This window comes from Megalops cyprinoides, chromosome 13 (assembly GCF_013368585.1).
Source record: "Megalops cyprinoides isolate fMegCyp1 chromosome 13, fMegCyp1.pri, whole genome shotgun sequence".
Taxonomy (NCBI): Eukaryota; Metazoa; Chordata; class Actinopteri; order Elopiformes; family Megalopidae; genus Megalops; species Megalops cyprinoides.
Window position 1 is genome coordinate 11221364 of NC_050595.1, and position 21891 is coordinate 11243254.

The 21891-nt window shown below is 46.4% G+C and overlaps 1 protein-coding gene across 1 annotated transcript in view; it reads right to left on the bottom strand.

Moving 5' to 3' along the window:
- LOC118787745 (MOB kinase activator 2-like) overlaps positions 1 to 21891 on the bottom strand; it is a 62958-nt gene extending 41067 nt beyond the window's left edge. Inside the window, exon 1 of the mRNA XM_036543384.1 lies at positions 21439 to 21891. Within this exon, the coding sequence (XP_036399277.1) occupies positions 21439 to 21455 (17 nt within the window). The 5' untranslated portion in view covers positions 21456 to 21891. The remainder of the gene's footprint in view (positions 1 to 21438) is intronic.

Genomic DNA, 21891 nt, shown 5'->3' on the forward strand with positions numbered 1-21891 from the left:
GCCACTTAAAACAGCAAAACTGAGACCGCTTGCAAGAGGTTGTCTTGGACCATTTGGATTTGGAACTGATGATGACAAATGATGAAAGTAATCAGGTTCTGCTTCAGCTGGACACAAGCTGCTCAAAAAGGGCACCAAACTGTTGACTTGACATTTTGTGATCTGACTTGACCTCAAGAAAAAGAATCAAAAAGTTGCAATTCAAGTTCAGCTGAATCTTCCTTATATGAAATTAAGCAAACCCACACTGGAAAAATGTTCAACTGGAAGGAGAGAGAACCAGAACAAAAACCACTCAAGCGAATTTGGTGTGAGAAAGCCACTAGCTTCAGTGACAAATGACACAATTCTCTGTGCTCTGGTACCATCTAGTGGTCACTGCCTGCACCTCATTAAAAAAGGAACAAACTTTTACAGTGCAGTCAGTTTTTCCACACATTCCAGTCGTTTTTCAATGACAGCCACACTCTAATTAAAATAGAAAGCATCTAACATGTTGAAGCACAAATTTTACTTTGCTTTCATGCATTGAAAATAGGCACCAAGCCTGTCTTCTCCCCTCCAACCCATGCTTCAAATGCTGTTGGAAAGTACAAGCCAATCAAATCTCTCCGAAAGTGAAACCCGTTCAGGAGGCGGGACTTGCCAGTAGCTTAGGCACTACCCTCTGAGCTGTAACAACACACCCTCATGCATTGGCTAAAATTCTAGTGTGAAAGCACCATTCTACAGGAAAGACTGAGGGGAGCTAAAGGAGATGTGACTGGGTATGTGATCTGCTGGTGTGAACTCAGGAAGGTTGCTTGTGTCATTAGAAACTGCAGTGGGGGCTCTCTCCAGTACTGGGAGGCCCAGAAGCTGCCGTTATGTAACGTGATGATCTAATTTTACGGCCAGTGGTTCCTTCGTGTCTTCTCTCAGGATCGGGCAATCGGAGCATACCACTGTCACCTCCCCTTATCCTGTGCTCTCAATTATGTACTTTCACACCCACAAAGAACGAAAAATATTTATTCAGAAATGGAAAAATACTGATTTAAGTCTGCAGTACAACACAGAGTGTCAAAACGAATTCTGACATTCTGTTCTTGGGTTGTTGTTCAAATATTCTGAGCCGATTATGGGCAGAGAAAACAAAAGTTTTCCACTCATGGAGACTGGAAACACCTAAAGCCTGCTGCCCCCTTGTGGTTATAAAAGAAGTCACATCCATGCACCCTATATGGACTGAAGCCCTGAAACCTAATCTGAACCCCCAACAAGACCCTACGAAACCAGTTGCTTGCATTTTCATGCAAGCACCCCCCTCGGGCCATGTTCTGGCCACAGGTGTTAACATATACAGTCCATCTTACCGGGTTTGGGTCAGGTATTAAAGTGTGTGTGTTGGGCCAGACTCAGGTTTCAGTTTCAGGCCCATGCAGACCTTAAATCCAGACTACATGACATAACAGACGGGATAGTTAAGAACGTTTGGACAGCCCAAGTTGAAGCCTGAAACTAGATTGCCTTCATCTGTGTAGTGTACGCAAGTTTTTATTAAATGCTAACAGTTCCATTCCTGATGTGCACATTGTTTGAGCACTACATCATTTTTCATCTCCGTTGGGTCACTCCCCCAATCGGCCCCAGCAAACCTCGACTGCTGCCAGTGGGCTTCACAGCTTAATACCGCAACAATGGAGCTTACTGCGCAACCGCCACTGTGTTTTTCCAGCTTCGCTACCGTGCGGATCTGTAACGGGCGAGAGCGATGGCGGTAGCGGCACAAGCACGCCAACGGAATACCGCGGACGAGGAAAACCTGCGCAGGCAGGCCACGCCCCTACAGTTGGCAGCGCTCTCGGCACGCTAGGACAGAAGCGCTGCCCGCTGGTGCAGCCCGCCCGGTCGGCATGGCACGGTGAACGCGTTTCGGGCTGGTCGAGGTTTACAAGGATTTTTCAATGGGACCGCTCTATTGGCTAATTCCACTGGCGCTGGGATCCTGTTTGGCTGAACACAGAGGCAGCGGGGCCACGCCCACAGCAATGCTGGAACGCTGACGCAATACATTAAGTGCTCAAACTCTCCCGTGTCCTGCTGTCGGAGCTGATATAATTTTTTGATGATGTAAGGGTCTGTGATGGTACCCTCAGCGCGATACAGTTCCGTTTCTTGTTACTCACACCATACGTGTGTATGTATGTATGTGTGTGTGTGTGTGTGCGTGTGTGTGTGTTTGTATACACGGTCTGGTACCTTCAGTGCAGCTCGGTCCTGTTTTTGTGCTCGATTCACTGGCTTTACTGGATGCAGGCCAGGTCTACCAACAGTAAGGTGGAATAAAGGAACAAACACATTACAGGGGTTTAAAGTGCCCTTCGATTATGACTCAGCAATACTTTTCACAAGCTGAGGCTTTGGTCCAGCGCAGAGTCTTACACGAAGAAGGTTTACCAATCTTTAGAACACCAATCCACTGCAAAGGATTGTGAGGCCCCAGATGCATTGTGGGAACCTGTGGGTTCTCACTCAATAGGAGACCAGACAGGAATCATAAAATGTGCTAATCCTAATGACAGCAGCATTGATACCGTACATTAATGCTGTAGCCTGCTGTAGTCCTGACTGCATGTTACTGTATATCACCGTCAATAAGTATACACTCTGATTTAAGATGAGTACTGAGAAATAGAAGGATGACTAGCAGTGCTCCTCAGTTAGCAGAAACATGCACAGGAGGAAATTAAGGACCAGTGTAACACAGGAGTATGTTCATGTCAGAGTGTGCAAATATTCTCAATGGGAGTATGAGTGACACAAGGCCTAGCATCACAGCCTCTTTCTCCAGCCCCCTCCACCCGCCTCCACCCGCCTCCGCCCGCCAAACCAGAGCAATCAAGGAGAGGAAGACTGGCTACAATTTCCTCCTCCTCTCCTCCTCTTCAGTCCCTTAATTCTTCTGTTTATTTCCACATTTAAACTCGTCTCTTTTTATTTACTGGTACACTGGAACATTTATTGGATATTAGTGTGCAATTATACAATGAGAACAGCTGCAGGTTCACCTAAGGACTGTGTGTGGACAGTGTGGGGACTGCAGTGACTTTTGGCTGGGACTGTGTAGGGATAGACTCTTCTCTCCTCTCATGTCTCCATCTTTGGCTTTCCTGTGGAATGACTGTGGACATTTCCTGCACACACACTCGACTGTCAGGTTCATATGAGTCCTGTTCATACAGCTCTAATCCATTCACATACTTAAGTGCACAATGAAAACAACACACACACACACACACACACACACACACACACAAAACACCTTGAAGCAGGAAGTGGCAAGAAATAGTCAGCTCCTATGCTGAGGTCACCCTTACTGAAAGTCATGAGGAAGAGAGGGAGAGTGAGAAAGAGAGAAAGGAGGCAGAGAGAACAAATAGAGAGACAGAGAGATAGACCATGACTCATTCACCCATCCACATGTACAAACATGAACATGTTCTCTTTTCACCCCACCACACGTCACTGCAAACTATGTGGGGTGAGCCATGCTGAAAGGGCTCATATCCGGTGGCCTGCATTTTCTTACCGATCTCAGATCAGTCATGAGGAGCACCTTAAATACAGAGCTCAAACCACATCCTCAACCAGCACCACGACACATGATCTATTTTTCAACCAGGACAGACAGAAAGACAGCTTGGCCTGACCACTGAGAATCTATTAGTGTGATACTGACCTTTGCTGGTCGCAGTCGGATGAGACAGAGCACCCCAGAGGGGGACTGACTAAAAATAAAGAATGTAGTACAACACTGCTAACCCACCCAGACAAATTCAGCTCGCATTAAAATACAGCAGCAGTATGGCATACTGGTGAGGAGCAGGGCAGCTAACCTAAAACGTTGCTGGTTCAATTCGCCATTGGGGCACTGCTTCTGTTACCTTTGGACAAGGTACTTAAACCAGAATTGCCTCGGTAAATATCCAGCTGTATGAATGGATAACGTGTAAAACGGTAACCTATGCAAGTCGCACTGGATAAATGCGTTTGCTAAATGACAATATTGTTACTGTCATTGTTATTGTTATTTAACACGTTTTCTTGGTTCCCATCTCCTCTTTAATGGGGTGTGCTTAATGCAGTGCCTCCAACTAAACACTTACCCTGTTGGGCGTTCAGACCTAAATACCATTGCATCTCTGGGCTTAACACTGAGCATCATGCTGAGGTGCCCCTGTGCAGTGACAGTCTTGATCTTCAGTTATCCATGCAAGAATGTTCACCACTGACAGATGCAGAGATCCCCCCCTCCATGGGGGCAAGTCTCATTGAACACCCACGCAAGGGCACTCCTGCAACGCCTGCCCGTGTCAGCCACACTGGTCCCCCCGAATGCAAACAGGCCCGACCTTTTACACATCACCCACTGGGAACACCCTGAAAAATCACCAGGCATGGACCTGCATAAAAATGCTGCACGAGTCCTGTGATGGTTTCCTCCAGGTAGGTGAGTGCTTGGCTCCACCTGACAGGCGAAGGTGGTCAAACGTGACCGGCTAGAGGACTCATCGCTTTCAGAAGAGAGGGGGCAGGCTGAGGGCAGGCCGGGGGCAGGCGGTTCACCTGCACTGAATGAGGACACCTTTCTCCCTGTCTTTCTATGCACATGACCCAGAATTCCCCAGCCTGTTTACAGCTAGCACAAAAATCCCTCTGCACAAAAAGAGGGCGAGCTTGTGGTCCAAAGAACCCATCTTTTTGTGAAACACCTTAAGCAGAATCATACTCAGACAGAGACTCCCTGCAGACTCCCTCCCATCCTCAGACTCCCTCCAAAGATCCCTTCGAGCTGCAGCTCTGCACTGAGGTATATCGCCCATCTTAAGGAGAAAGCACTGCTGATCCATCAGTCAACAGAGTTATTACGTCCTGCATGTCATCGCTGGACTCGGCTCTTGACAGCGGAGTTATCAGAGCGCTGCAGAGAGCAAGCAAGAAGGGCTTCCCATAATGCAAACAGCCCTCATACACAAGAGAAGGCAGTGAACTCAGTCGAACCCCTTCAATCACTCCTCTGCCCTCACTCTCCCTCCACAGGGCTGGCAAGGTCGGCTTTTGTGCCTCAGTCCACACCCCATAAATCAACCCATGCAATCCTCCTCTCGGACGGGTCCCCGATTCCTCATTTAAAGCAGCAAACGCACACTCCTTCCTCCACTGCTTGCCGAAATGAACCAAACTGGACATGCCGTCATCACAATGTTTAATAGCCACTGCCCAACCTACTGAATCATCTTAAGCTTTGGCATGTTTTGAAGAATTGTTTTAAAGAAGAACAGATGCTTCTAAGGTAGCCAATTCAAACAAAATGTTATGTATACCCCTGCAGTGGCCATCACTCTCTATGCATTTAGACCCACTTTTCCTGAAGGGACAAAACCCAGAAACACTATCAAATATCCAGGATGGAGGCGTTTCAGAACACTGTCCATTACCAGCGTTTAGCCCCCATCGGAGACCCTTTAAAGTGCTCACACTAGGGCAGTCATCAAAGCCATGCCAGCCTAACAGCATCTGCCTTTACGGTCAGCAGCAAAAACTGGACCCATATGGCTTTTAATATATCATGTTTAATTGCCCTGTCGAATCATACACCCTGTTCATTGATCTTGATCTAAAGCAGCCTGTAATGTCTGAGGCTACAGCTCTGAAAGAGCTTGTAATGTATGAACCTACAGCTCTGAAACAGCTTGTAATGTCTGAGACTACAGCTCCGAAACAGACTGTTATGTCTGAGACTACAGCTCCGAAACAGACTGTAATGTCTGAGGCTACAGCTCCGAAACAGACTGTAATGTCTGAGACTACAGCTCCGAAACAGACTGTAATGTCTGAGGCTACAGGCTATGAAACAGCTTTAAAGAATAACACAAGCATACACCTAAACCAAAATGCATCACAAACAAGTTTAATCCTTTGTATGTCAATGTTTTCACCGACTACAAAGCCAGTTCTTGGATTAGATTGGACTAGTTTGTTAGCCACTAATTTAGCCGTATAACCTGATTTGCACCCCCAAAAATCTGCTTCTCTCCAGCATACAAAATGAATGAATAGGTCCTGCTGTGCTAGGACACAAGGATCATCAGTGACTTGTCTTGTATTGAATACTCAACTGCAAGTCAAGAAAAACTATAAACATGCTATACAATGCAGAGAATAGATAGTGATCTAGCATCACTGAGAAGCATTTGGGACAGACCCTGTTTCCTCTGAGGCCATGTCAGGCTGAAGACTAGAGCACTTTCATCTTTGATATCATTTTGGAAGGTACACAGGACAACTCAAGCCCACATCAACAAAACAACATTCTCTGATCTGACATTTAAGGTATGGACATTTTTCATTGGTTCATCCATGTTGTTGCCCTGGTGATGCTGAACACCTGAGCACAAACACACTGATAACAACAGAGCTGTTAGTGTGAGCTTTAGCAAAGCTTGATTAGGAGCAAGATTACACTCTGAGAGACTGAGGTCCCCTGCAACTGTTGCCAGCAATCCTGCTTTTTTAACAGCAGATGTAGATTGATCCCATGATCAGGGCTTTCCAATTCCATCCATTACAGAAATGGACAATTTTAAGCCAAGCTGTTGTTTCCAAACTGCAGTGGTGCCTGTTACAAGCAGAAGACGTACTTGCCCTCCTACAGAAGTCATTACTTTTTCATGAGCCTGTTTATTAGGTCTCCAGAGTCTCTCAGCTGGTCCTGTGCTTATAAGGCCAAATAAAAGCGCAGAGGACTCCAATGCATTATTCAACACCAACGATTTTTAAAATGAGGGAAAAAAACGCTGTCAAACAGCCTTCACAGACACAGGAACGGCTGTCACAGGGCTTCCACAACAACAGGTGAATTTCACTGGATTTTAAAGAAAAAATTCTAATTCCATCAAAGTCATCGTAGTCAGTGATGTTATCCACACAGCCCTCACCGCTGCCACATTGCTGCCTGCTGAGCTATCAGCTGGCCCGCTCAAATATATGTCACTTCACTTGGCGATTTTGAACCTTCATCATGCCCCCCCTGCCTTAACCTAACCTGACCCAACTTTTCCCCTTCCTGTTGGAACAAGTGCAGGAAACTATGGACCTAAGAGTGTTTCACCATCCAGGTGAAAAAAATGATGCAACAGAATGTGACTCTAGAAGAGTTTCAGGAGAGCGGTGATTGGACGGACACCATGTGGAAAGAAAAAGCAGGACCGAGAATGATGCACAATAATAAGGCACACCACTGAAAGCGGCACGAGAGAGTTTGCAGTCATAAACAACGGAAACGGCATCACCCATGCACCTCCATCCCTGACCCACCCCAAAACTGGCTGTGTTTATCTATCAAAGGTAATGTAAACGCCTCGTCCCACGCAGGCATTTCCAGTGAAACAAAGCGGGTTTTCATCCAGACTGTCAGTGCACTGTGATGAGAAGGAATTTAACACCTAAACAACATTAACTTGTAAACATGAACAGCGAAAACATACTGTACCCAGTTAGGGCTTAACTGGATTATGACCATATAGATGATCAACACTGTGTCGCACACAACTCTGGCGCCTCTCACACTCACGCTCACACTCACACACAAATTCTCCCCATTCATCTGCGAGAAAGTCCTTCCCCTTCTTGTGCACCACAGGAAGCAAAGCAGTGTAGGCAGGACTACAGCCTTCCCCTCCGTTCCTTCCAATGTGGGCGATCACATTTATGTACCTTTTCCATTAGCGGGCCGTGGCATACCTACTGCCCAGGCCATTTCAAAGCAGGCAGGAACCGTAAAGAGCATCCATTTGGCACGACATGCATCTACCGGGGACGTGGGAGGAGTTACTATTTAGGGATGCGACACAAAATAAAAGTGGTAACATGCTACAAAGAACAATCTGAAACTGCAGGGCTCCCATGCATCAACGTGCACCAATGGCTATGAAGAGTGCAGAGCTGGTTTGTTTCATGCGGTTACGTGTCCGTCTTTATCACAGGGGGAGAAAGCTGGAGCAACAGTATGTATCTGGCCTGCTTTGCATGTGATGCCAATGCAGACTGTGCCCTTTGCCAGCTCCGCCCACGGTCTCGGTTCCAGTGAAATAGTTCTTAGTAAGTTAAGGGGCCAGAAATTTCCCTGATCGTTCCTGCTAAGCAACACCACCCTGAAGTGGACACAGCTAACAGACTTTCTCTGAATGGCATGGTGTGGCACACTAGTGGAAAAACGGCCCCAGAGGCCCATTCTGAGAGAATGCTAGGCAGCAAGGCAGGGCAAGAAGAGCTGGGAGAGGATCCTGACAATTGGAAGAGAAAATAATTTCACTGTCCACAAGTGGAAAATTGCCTTTGGCCTCACTGAAATGAGGACAATACCGTGACACTAACTAGAAACCTTGATTAAAAACATCAACTGAACGACTATCAAAATCCATCAGAACTATGGAAACCAGCCAGCCACAGCATAATTATAGTGCCACAGTGGGTAAAGTGTAAAATTATAAAATTGAGGAGGGCAGAGGAGGGTGGTGTGCTGCCCTGTGAGAAGGGGGCGGTGGGGTTGGTGTTGGGTCCGGCTGCCGGCGATCAGGGTATTGGCTGCCGCGCCTACACAGACACGGCTGGAATGCTCGGCTCCGCTCAATCCCTGATCTCGGGGGATTTGGAGAAGTCTGCGACCAGCCTGATATAACACTGAGTAATCCAATTAAAGGACCATCCTGCTTGCTGCAAGGGCAAACTCGGCGCTAGCAAACTCCGGCAGTGCGGCTTCAGGTTACTCCTCTCCATCTTTTGAGCCGGTCGATCGGAATCACTGAGCTCCCCGCCGGGTGAGTGACGGCAGCAAATGCTACGTCACGTCAACTTCCTGACCGAACGTACACTAGTGCTTATGCGTGTTGCATGATCTGCTTTTCAAAATTCTCTGGTATTTTTTTGGGATAAAGCAATGAAGAATGACAAAAAAAGAACACGGCTATCTGCTCCTTCCCTGCAAACAGCCTCCCCCCTCCCCTTCCTGCACCACTGAGCTGTGTGCCTAAAAAAAAAGCCACACGCCCAGGGGACTCCAGGAATGGGTCCAGCCTCGTCCGCACGATAGGAGCAGGGACACGCGTCCCCAGCTGGCAACCCTGGGGGGGAGTGACGCAAAGGTAGTGATGGAGGCGGGTGGGGGTGGGGGGCTGGGGGTATTGGTTGGGGGGTTGCTGGGAGGGAACTGGCTGACTCATAGGCCCCATCCCCATAGCTGCCCTGGAATAAACCAGCCCCATGGAGTGGTGACCAGAGCTGATGCTGCTGCATGTGGATCTGCCTCTACGACACGCAATTTGATGAGGTTGCTGAGTGTTGCAGGTTGTAGATGAAAAACGGAGGTGGTGGGGGGGGGGGGGGGGGGGGGGGTGCATCATGGACCACATCCTGGTTCAAGACAAAGGGGACTTTCTGTTTTATAAGCTCTTTCTCTCCTTACAGTACGTCGGATCTTCACATCATGCTGGCTGTTCTAGCATGGCTGTTGAAGCTGACCTGATAACAGTCCCTCCACACGAGTAAATTTCACTGGGACTAACAAATTTTTCAATACAATACACTCCCACTCCATTGTAGCCAATGGCGTCTTCCGCTCTGCACCTGCTGTTGCCATGTGACTTCTTCCCTTCTGCACGATCGCCCAGCTTGGTATGACTTCGGTCTAGTCGTGCCCCTAAGCCTCGCAGACCAACCCACAAAGAAGCCCCAAAATGGCAGGCGATGTGCAGTGCGACAATCACGGCTATGACAAATGAATTCACAGGCAAAACTTTAGTTTGGAGGGGGACGTGTCACAGGGATGGCTGGCAACTGTGGGACTTGTTTGAAGCCACTGGAGCTCAAAATAGGTTCTGTTGTTTCAGGATGAAAGGGATTTGGCACGGATCCCCTCCAAAACCCCTTACTTATAAAAATAAAGCTGTGCTGGGTGCAATGCGGAGGGCACCGCGCTTTGAGCGCGGGCTAACTGGCACACAAAGGGGAGCGTGGGCCGGCGAGATCACAGCTCTGTGCTGCTTTGAGCCGCTAGGGTTATGGATTAGAATTAATGATTACATTTGTGATGGTATCTCATAGTACACACTACACAGTAGTCTAGACACAAACACGCATGTACACACAGGTTTTTTACATCTGTTGTCAAAGACTGTAGCACAGCAGTTATGAAGAGTGGTCAGTGGTGAGGATAGTGAAGCCAATGTTACCCACTAAAACACGGACTTAAAATGTTGATTTTCTAAAATAGCAATCTTTTTTCTTCTTAATATTATGCACAGTTTTTCTTTTATAATTCAGGTTTAAAGCTTGAAATCAGTCAGTCTGTAAGCGCTGAGCTGGTATGTCTAATCCCACCAAGTCAGACTGTTCCTTTGCGAGTACAAGGGCCCCTCACAGAGGGGAACTTCACACGTTCACCCCGACACACCCACTCGAGGACAGACATGTGACCTTAAACTTAATTAGCATAAGGTTAGCGCGACCAGGCAGGGTGAACTTCTGCTCCTGTGCTCCGTTTCAGTTTGCCTTTGAGCATGAGGCTCAAAAAAAAAAAAAAAAAACAGAAATACAGTAAGTAAGCAACTGGGCTGGAATCCTTCCTACAGAGGACAGCTGAACCGGAATGTTCCTCACAGGAGTACAGAAGTGATTTAGAGCATGATGTGCCTAAAGAGGCAGAGGCTGAGAGAAACGACACCGAGGACTCTCGCCCCCAGGACACGTCCTGGTGTGCTTTCTTTCACACTGAAAGTAACTGCTGCAAGGAGCTACAGTCTGTGCCATTTAATTCACCAGGCCCGACTGTCATGTCTGCAGGGTCCCCAGTTATTTCCCCCGCGGCCACCGGTCCCTTCGCTTTATGACTTTCCGAGGACAACGCTCACTACCTTAGGTTAGTCTACAAAGCGAAGGTAAACAAAGAGAAGCAGAGTCATTTTTCAGTAAAGTACGATGGTGGCTCTGCTGACAGAGGTGCTGCAGTGTTTTGGGGATATTTTTGTGTGAAATTACAAACTTGAAGAACAGGAGCAAGATTACCTGTATTTCAGTATAACTGCATCTTGACAAGGGACTCAAATGAAGCCCTGCTGACCCTGTACCAGACAGAAAGGGGACACTAAAACGCTGCCAACCCAGCTCAGAGCGCTAGGCTGGGCTGCATTTAGGGGCACCTGATCAGCCGGGCGGTGTTGCGTTGCATCTTTCTAGGCAGGTGTCGTTCCGAGAACACCAAACCGATACAGTCCGGGTCTGACCTTGATCCCTCTTGGAAAACTCCCACCCGATGACAAACATGGGTCTCTCCATCTCAAATGCTCCACAAGACACCTTGGTTTCTTTTTTTTAAGGAGAAGCTGCCAACTCCCACAAGATCAAGCAAGAACAAGACCCTGGTGGCTATCTGATGGCAGACGTTCGGCTCTGAGCTGCATATCCTGAAGCCAGTCTGACTTGTAGCAATTAGCCATATGAGCACTTGCGTGCAGAGAGTATGAGAACCAACAGGCCAAACATTAAATCGTTACTTCTGCTACAGTTTATTTCAGTTTCCTCCACCTTGTGCTCTCAAAGCAAGCAAGTAGAATCCACAGCCACAGCAAGGGTAGACCACCATGAGACTGCTCATGGAAAACACAAGCTAAGGTGTGCATTAATATCTTCTGTTATTTTGTTTGCTTAGCAGACACTCTTATCCAGAGCGACTTGCATAGCTTTCATATTATCCATTTATACAGCTGGGTATTTACTGAAACAATTTAGGTTAAGTACCTTGCTCACAGCAACACCCCACCATGGCTTATAAGCCCTGCTCCTTAAAACTATGCCACACTGCTGCCCACACCAAAAGCTTAGTGTGGATCTCCTCCAGTCTGAAATACCACAGCCTCAATATGAACACACTGTCTGTGGCCCCTCAACAGTGTACAAAACTATCTGTGCTGTACAAGGCTCTGAATTTGGCTCATCTTAAGGAAGACAAACTGTTCTCTCCCGGAAGGCTGCAATTTCAACATGCGTCTCCCTTCCCGGCAAAGAGAAAAAACGCAGGCCCATCAATTCCGTGACAACAACCATTCCGCACCTCATAAGAACCTACTCTACACTGGAAACTGTCCCATTAATACGGTTGCTTTTTTCCTGCTGCTCTCAATAGAGACTGCAAGTAATTTCCTACATAATCCCCTATATAAACTGTCTACTTCTGAAAGAGAAGCTAAATGAGAGAGCAAAGGGTGAGAGCAGTGTTTATGGTGCCTGTGGTTTTAGGCTATAATTAAGACACAAGCTAAACACGCAGCCCTGTATTTACCTCTGCTTTATCACTTCCTCCCAGGTCATAAATCTACTCCACAAATAAGCTACACATTTTTATACACTGTTCTTATCCGCTGCCATCCACAAGCTGAGCTCTCATGAAGTTGTCAGTCACCATGAATGAGGGTCTCTGATTAGCAAATCAACGCTTACTGTGATCATAATAACAATGATTAGCCCTCTTATTCAAGCTCTCTGTAAAATTAAGGCTTTATCCAGGTTCAGTACAGAAATAAAGCAGGTGTACTACGGGGAATGCAGACCCAGGCTTAAATATGTAGTGTTCTCCAAATGAAACAAAATACACTATCCAAAATAACTCTAATTATGGCACGATGCTAAATGAGACAGCAAGTGAATCAGCACATATTACGGGACATATAACAACTGGCAATGGCTTAGGCCTCCAATGGAGAGGAATACACCATTCTTCCCACCAAGAGAGCTGCCTAAAGCTGGGGATCCTAAAAATGACAGCAAATGCATGATACAACACAACAGAGTGACCTTACTTCCTTCATAACAGCTCTTTCCTCCACCACAGTCCCAACAGCACCAACTGAACAAGACCGCAGATCTGTTCCCAAATCACAAGCTGAATGTCTGGGTACATAAAGGTCTGATATTGATGCAGAGGCCTAAGGCGCACCTGCTCTTTCTGAGCTGGACCCATTGCTCTTTCATTACCAGGCCCACTGAAGAGTGTAGAAAAAAGGATTTGATGAGGCTCTGCTGGCTTAAGGCTTTTTGTCCCATTCAGAACGCCGGTGGATCTACACTCAGATTTAACTCCTGGCTTTTCTGTTGACAAGGCCTTTCCGGTTGAATAGGCTTCCTCTCACTCTCTGTTTTCTATAGATTCCTGAGGGCAGCAGTTTGGCAGGCCTGCCGCTGGCTGCCACTCCACCGACAAGACCCGGCCTGATGGTACAATACACAGAAACCAAACACAGCCTGAACTGCTGATGCACGCCCCCAAGGCACCTCGTTTAAGTTTTAATGAGCCTTCAGGTGACGAGGCTACCTTTATCTAGCACAGGTCTCCACAGAGACACATCTCTGGCTCAGGGCTCCTCCCAGCTGAGGGAACGGGAGTGTAAAATAGCTATGCCATCACTCCAGGATATTTCAGTAAGGGTGCACAACGTACCATATGCACAGAGAATTGCCCCTAACCAATATAAACCAGCACCCCATATGAACCCGCGCAAGATTAAAAAAGGCTTTGGAGCATATGTTAAATGCTCAAAACGAAAGTAGGCCATCTCTCTAGGAGATGCCAACAAAAGCCCCTCTGACGGTTAGAAATAAAATCCCACAATAAACAGTTCTCTTAGAGATTTAGTTGAATTGTTAAAGGCCCCACCCCCACCCCGGTGCCTGTGCAGGGGGGGTGCTCTATGCACGGGTGCTCGGCCTTCCCACATCCGTGCCCCATCTCCCTTAATCCCGATCCAGCCCCCCATCATGGCCTCACACTCATCACTGCCATCTGCTTTAAAGAATGACCCACCCGAAACCAGTCTCCACCACCACCCAATTCCCCTGCAAGCTGCTATCTCTTAAGACCCACAGCAGCTCAACTCTCACCAGTCCCCAAGACACAGAGCAGGACAGAGCTGCTAGTTCGTTTCTCTCCCCTGTGTTACTGAAGCAAGCAGCCTGCCCCCAATCATTCCGTGTTAACAGAGGCGAGAAAACATGCTCTAAGTCTGAGCTGACTCTTTCACAGTCACATTAGCTGCATGATTTTTCAGATTTTTCAGATTCCAGAAACACAGTGTGTTGAGACAGTTCAGGAAGCATGAAAAGATGAACGTGCGAATGGAAATTAAGATGTCAGAACGAGACTGCAGCCCCCGGGCACTTTGCTAGTCGGTGCCCGGTGTTTACTTGTGCGGCTGCTTCTTACTTTACTAGCTAGCTAGCTTACTAGCTAATTATCGGCTGAGAAAAATATGGCGTCTGTCCTGTGCAGTTCTGTTCAAAAACACAGAGAACATAGCATTATGTAATCTGATAACCACCTTAAGCCCCACTTCCCCCTCTTGGCTCAGGGGCATGGGCTAGGCCGTGAGAGAGGCTTACTGCCCTGAGTTGGTCTCACTTGTGGCCCCACTAAGCCATGAAGAGCACAGTGGAAATACTAGACAGACCATTAGCCCTTCAAGTTTTGACAATGCATATGTGACGATAAATACTACCACTTAGCCAGGATCGGTCTCATCCTTTTTAACATAATGGGTTGGGCTGTTCTTCTTGTGGATCAGATGTTACAGCCAGAGAGTGAACAGGGTCTGTGATGCAAGAGAGCCTGTGATGTGATGGTCGAAGAGATGCCTAACGCTGCTCACTGCGTCAGCTGTGCCACCAAACACACAGGATCTAATGCAATTAATTCCTGCAACAGTTGTACAAGTGATGTTTTTCCCGGGTGTCAGCGTGTTGGCTTTGGAGTTCAGCCGGGGCCAAGAATTCGAATGTCTGGCCTGATCAACGTTCTGCTACAGCGGGGAAAGCTCCTGGCAAAAACATGCACGTCAGTGCTATCTAGAGTGGTGAGTAACAGAGATGAATCTGCTGTATGTACCAGGACCACAAGCAAAAATTCTGCTTGAAAGAACTGCATCAGCAACAGTGGTTCTGCCAGCAGCTGTCCTCTCCATCTGTCAATCATTCCTAATTATGCTGGAAATGATTAAATCTACACTGATATGATGAGAAACATGATTCCCTTCTTGGTGTCAGTTTAAAGTATCGTATAAGTGAGGAGGCCATGCTGGTTGCTGTGTGCCTCAGCTCTACAAGGGCATCTCTGCCCTGGAACACTATTCCCCTCCCAAACCCCCCCCCCCCCCCCCCCCCCACATATATTCTCACTTCAGTGCTGACTTTCCCAAAACTGCTCCCTAAGGGCCACCTCCAGGGCGGCACAGGTAACCCTTTTCCACACCTGTAAAGGTCACCGCTGTTGGGATGTGCCAGGGGTGGATGTCAGTCTCAGACAACAGGGCGGGACAGTTGCCAGGACTCACTGGTGTGTGACATGCATTCTGACACCACAGTGCAGAGTCATCACTCACCCCTGTCCTACAGCCAGGCTAGGCTACATACACTGCACAGCCAGAAGAACCCATTCTCAGGGTAATGCTAATCTTACCTTTTCAGCTGGTCATGGCTGTGCGGTCAAGGATACGTTTCTTGGAGGTAATCCTAGACAGAAAGTACAGCAGGGCTGAACTGGGGCACGGTGCGGTCTGCTACTGCAGCCTGAAGCATGTTTTTCTGGACACTACAGGATAGAAGCCGGGGGACTTTTTTCCCCCTTTATTTGGGCTGTGTATGGGAGAAGGGCAAGGAAGTATACACAATAAACAGAAACGCAGGTGGACATTTGTTTTTAATCAGGCCTCTGTGAGAGCGAATACGCCCACGGCTATCTCAGCGGCTCACGGGCCAATGAGATTTTTATTATGATGGGTCTGGATCCGACACACCTTTCAGGCAGGTGAATTCATGCCTGTCTGTCTGGGAGTCCTCCCACGCCTGACGGCAAGCATCCAAGTCTGGTTTGAATTGCCGTTGGTTTGCATTCCAACCCCCATCACGATTGCTTAGTTGTTGGTTTTTTTTTTTTTTTTTTTTTGGGGGGGGGGGGGGTGTTTGTTTGTTCCAGCAATAATGAATTCGGGTTGTGAAATATCATCTCGGTCTGAACTGCCGCAGTATCTGCAAAAAAGCCCCTGAAGATTGCAATGCTACTAAGATCCCAATGTAGAACACAGGCAGAAAAAGGAACTGTAGACAGGGTCAGGTGACACATGTAATTTTTTAAGACATGTTCACACGGTTGCAATAATTGTTGAACACAATCTCAGAGACAGCATCTTGGTGTGATATCTACCCCAAACAATTTCTGTGCACAAAATTACCAAAGCTGAATTCTGCTGAGGCCAGTTTCAGTGACACATTTTCCGTCCACATCATTTATGTTGCATATGTAGCATAAAACCTCCGTTTCATACTCCTGGAAGAGGAGATGCAGCAAACAATAAATATTTGAGCACGCCCTTGATTCCAATGTGAAGTCAGAAGCCTCTCTTCAGCCAGCACTACTCAGCTCCTTTACCCATTACCAAGCAGGTTTACCAGTGCTGCTTAACCCACTAACACTATTAGTGAAGGGGAAGGGGCCAGCTTCTCACATGGTTCAATCAAACCAATGCTGAATGCAGTCAGCTGGCTGTGCGACTGGCCGGGGTGAATGCTCGCAGTCAGTGTGGTGCTCTGGGATCCCGGGCTGAGCAGCACAAGGCTAGGGTACATCCAGCTCACACAGCTTCCTATGAAGTAATGCTAATGCCCAGTCACGCCTACAGCTCTCAGTCTCAGTCACTTCAGGCAACCCACAGTCAACCTACAGGCAACGCTAGAGCTCCTTTGTTTTCCTTGTTGAGCAAGACCTATCCATCATTCCACAGCCGCGGCTAAAAATGACAACCGAGTCCACTTCCAAAGACAAAAAAATGACACATTTTCAACGATGTGTCTCACTAGTAATCCAAAGGCGCAGGTCAGTCTGGGTTTCAGATAAAGGTAGCTAGACAGGCGTCTGGCTATGCTGTGAAGCCTGTTTTGTCAGAGAGCACTTCCTGGCTGCAGAGCATCTGAATGCTTTCCATACCACATCACAAACCTGGAGCCCAGAGACGTATTTTCCACCTATGAGGGGTTTTGCGGTTAGACTCCAAAGACCACCGACCTTGCACACCCCCAACCACATAAGATTATCATATTGAATTATATAGGCCATAGCTTGCTCAAAAGCTAAAAAGACAATACTTCTTGTTTGCATGATTCAATGGTGGGTTGAGGAAAAAAAGCACAAAAAATAAATGAACAGAACTGCTGAGACACAGAGCCTCAATTACTTGGACCTTTTTCCCGTTCGTTTGTGCTTTGAAACTCCGAGATTCGGGTGCCGCAAAGCCACAGCAGCCCGACGCGCATCAGGGCCGCCGCTCGGACGGGAACCATGCCAGTGAGGCTTATGGATTCAGACGGACCGACACATGGAGGGCACCGCAGGTAGGGTCAGATGCATTTAAATACAGATGGCCTTTTGCTAGCGAAAACACACGTCTCAAAATGCAAATGCCACAGAAAACATGCTCGCCGTGCACCCAAAATCTACGACCTAAGCAATACATCAAGGCTTGGTCTCAAGTACAAATGAGGAACAAACTGAGGGATTCCAACCAAGACAAAACATATGGGCCAAAACCTGCATGAGCCAACGCCTCAGTGGGGAGTGACACATACGTAAAAACACAACAACCATTTCCAATTATCAATCATCAGACAGGGATATCTGATAACACTGTATTCAGAAAATTTCATTGTCATTTGCTCTTTTTGATAGCCTCACCTTTTTCATGTCAGCTTTTATTAAATAGGATCCCCTTTTGGATGTGACCAAACTGAAGAACACACCCTACAAACACACCATTGTGCTAGCTGCTGCTCTATTTTCAATCTGCAAAAATGACCACAGGGTAAATTCTCAAACAGTACAGCAAGTACTAAAATTACAAAAAAGTAAAAGAGTCGTATTCCAGTCATACTAATGATTTGTTCATGATTGTGACATAATTACGTGAGGTAAAATGAGAACTGCAGTAAAGCAGATGACCTGACCTTATTTGAAATAAAAAATAGCCTACTTAAAGAAGCAAGGACAATAAGTTTGTAAGAATTATTAAGAAAATAAAGCACTCAATAAGTAATTTTAAGGATATGACTGACAAGCTCTTAACCTTGATATTGTATAAACCTACAAATTCCTTCACTTTTGTTGAATTCCTTCAATAAATTGCATCAGACTCAGAAGATGTCTGCAATGCACTTAAAAGATTAAATGTTTCAAAGAACCCATCATTCAATTCTGTGTACTGTTGGACAGTGCTATGTCGACAGCAAAAACAAAAAATATCTGCCACTGCGGTTAGGTGTATTGACAAACTGTTTTTCAATCCAAAACTGTCATCTTAACGGACTGAGCGAGCACATGAGAGGTGCTTGTGATTGATGGGAACTGTAAATAAAGTGCGGCGGAGCTGAGAGAACTGTGTGATTAGCTGCCGTGCAACCTTGAGGTGAATATAATGACCTCTGTAAATCACCGGACTGCCTTTGAAGAGGCTCTGAGAGCACCAAACTGTGACTGCGAATGGGAATGCCTCTCGTTCATCACATCCGAGTGCGAGAGAGGGCAAAAGTGCCACTTAGTATATCAAGTTTAATCTTCGGTTTGGCGTAACCCAAATTGGGTTGGATCCGACATCCCCCTCATAAAATCTGTTACAACAAAAGCATAACACTTCTTCGGGAGAATCCTAAGCAACACAGGCCCAAATGAGATGACAGCCTGGGTAAATACAGGTGAGACAATAGTCCTGATAAATACAGGTGACAGATTCCAAGTAAATACAGGTGTGATGGTGCAGGTAAATACAGGTGGAATACTTCATCAATAACAGACTCGCATGAGAGAAATAGCCTCCCACCTAAATGGCTTCTCAGTATTAGACCTGGCTCCAAACCTTTCAGGTCAGTCCTGTGGATTATTAAGGAGGTGTACCTTACTAGAGGCACTGACACACAAGCCTTCCACAAACCCTCCAGCAATCCTTTACACTTTCGTTAGGTGAAGCCATAACAAAAGATTATTCTGTATTCTCGGCAGCTGAGTACACATGCCCTCATGTTGACTTTACCAGTATTGTTCAGCATCATTTTATTATCCCATCAGTCACTTCACACACACATATCACACACTGTACTGTTTGACTACTGTAAATACAATGGTACACATTGAATATTACTGGAAAAGTTAGGACTACAAACATTCTAGCATCTGCCCATACATGCCACAGCTGGAACATTTAATGGACTTTGTATAGCCTACACTTTGTAATAACTCAAGTTCTGCATCAACATCAATGGCAGCATTTCACACTATCAGTACTTTCGCAGAAATTACATGCCAGGAAGAGTATAACATTCAAACATGTTTGCAGTGTCAGATCTTGGTCTGCACTGGAGAAGACATTCACCTCCCCAATGCAATAATATATTTAAAATACACTTTATTTAATCTTAATCAAACCAATACATAATCACACAGAAGGTGTAAATACCAGAAAAGAAAATTAATAATAACAATAATAACATTCAATTCAGCTGCTTGATTGCAGGGTGTGCTCTGTATGTATTTGACAAATGTATCCTATCCTAAAAACATTTCTAATACAAATGGGGAGATTATGAACTGAAATTAATTATTTATACATCCTGTTATGAAACAGTCTAGTTTTGTACACAACCTGACTTGCAAGCCAAGTATTTTAAAATCTCTCTGTCTGCATTGTCTACTATATGAATGTTTTTTTCTGACCATATGGATACCTACCAGCTTAGAGGCTGCATTATGGACGTTTCTGATAGGAAGTACTAGCCCAAGACACTTTTTTAGATTTGCATAATGGATACACGTTTATCTGAGTGTACGCTAAGGGCCAATAATCCTACTGTAAAAGGATACTAGAAACTCATTTATTGTTGACTGAATTATATCAGCAACCTAAAATTAAATCCCCTCGGTCAAAGTCGAATTTGAGTGGTATTGAGAGTCGCCTCTCCTTCCAAGTTTGTGAAGAACAGATATAGAATCTCTATCTTTGGACGGCACGAGGGCAGTAATCTCACGATTACTGCAGTGGAAGCAGAGAGGAGTTGATCTTCAGCGTTAGAGGGATGCCAGGCGAAATCTATGTAAACGAGGTTAGTCAGAATTACTACGGAATATAGATTCGACAGCTTAATTGCACTGGACAATCCACTCCCCTGTGACCCCTGGCTGAAATGGCAGGCTTCTGATTACTACAAAAGGCAATTCTTAAGGATTTTGCCACGAGTTATACGACTTTGCCTGAATGCAAAATGCTTGTCTGCTTTTAATTCTTTGAAAGATGAAACAAAATCGCTGAACGGTTCTATTGATTATTCATGAGATACGATCTACTGTCATGTTACATGGAATATTAAGCCGGCACGGACCAACCCTGGTCATTGAGGATGAATCTGACGCTAGAAATGCTAATTTTAAGGCTGATGTACCACGGATCTGATTGTTGTTACTCATGCTTTTCCCCAGTGAAAATGCTGGAATTCAAGCAACACTTCTGCGCGTTGCATAGCAGCGACACTGTCAGAATACCCCGCGTCTAATTCTTAAACGTCTATGAAGCTGCAGTATTACTCAGACTCGAGTACCATAAAACTAACCATTACAGATCGCATCACGGCTGGAGGGACAGCTATGCTCGTTACAACTGTGCGCCTATCAACGCCCAACCATACATAAAACCTTTGAAACACGACATGTCCGTTTCTCTACATTGCTCCTTTTCGGCCAACGACGGACATCATACATTTTGCCCTTAATTTGCATTTTCTTGTAAGTGTTGACGTATAATCTTGATATCAGATAACTAGTTACAAATATCTCTAGTTACACACACAAAGGTGCTGGAAATATGTTGCCCTGCCAACAGAAAATCCTGCAGCGGATGGAAAGATCAAGACACCAAATGCACCTTGCAACAGCCTCATGGCACACTCTAGAAGCTTGCTAAGTCTGCGTGGATATAAATAAACTATAGCCAGCTAGCCTACGTGACTGCGCTGTATAAAAATAAAATTTCTCGACCTACTCTGGGCTCCGTGTCTGCAACAGGCCACGGAATGGTGATATTATTTCGAAGCACGAGATTGTCTCCGGAGTTGAACTAACGAACAAGCGAAGTACAATCGCATGACATGAGGTGACGTCGATATATGCCCGAGAACACTGATTGTGTGTCCTTGTTTGCTTCTTTGCTTGTTTGTTTGGGTTTTTTTCCGGACAGTCAATCAATCAAACAAAAAGCACCACTGTGGGCAACGCAATGTGTTTTAATATTGTGCGTAGCCTACAGAACAACTCAGTGTACTTACCCCATTAACCAGTCCATGGTTGCTGAAAGAATAATTCCACCGTAAACTGGAGGCGTCCCCTTGCCGAATCCGGGTACCCCCCACCACTTCTATCAACTCCTCTCTCCGCGGATCGCTCTCCCTCCCTTCCAAATTTCCTTGTATGAGGCTGGGCTCTGCTAACAACAAGCGCATGAATCGAAACAGCGGGACCGGTGGAGCTGCTCTTGAGGCGGGCGAAGGAAGCTGGGCTGCATTGACTTTGAGCGCGGCTGAGGGCGAGCAACTATCTCGGTTCTACCGGCTGGATTTCACCCGCGGGTTACGTTTTAACCGCTGGTGTGTAGCTGCTCCTCTTTAGCAGGCTGCAGGACCAAACGTGAGTGAGTGGGGAGGAACCGCTAGTCTGTCCACGATCGTGAACCCTCGCATTGGTTCCAAAGCTGCTAACTCCGGCGCTGCCGCGATCAGGCT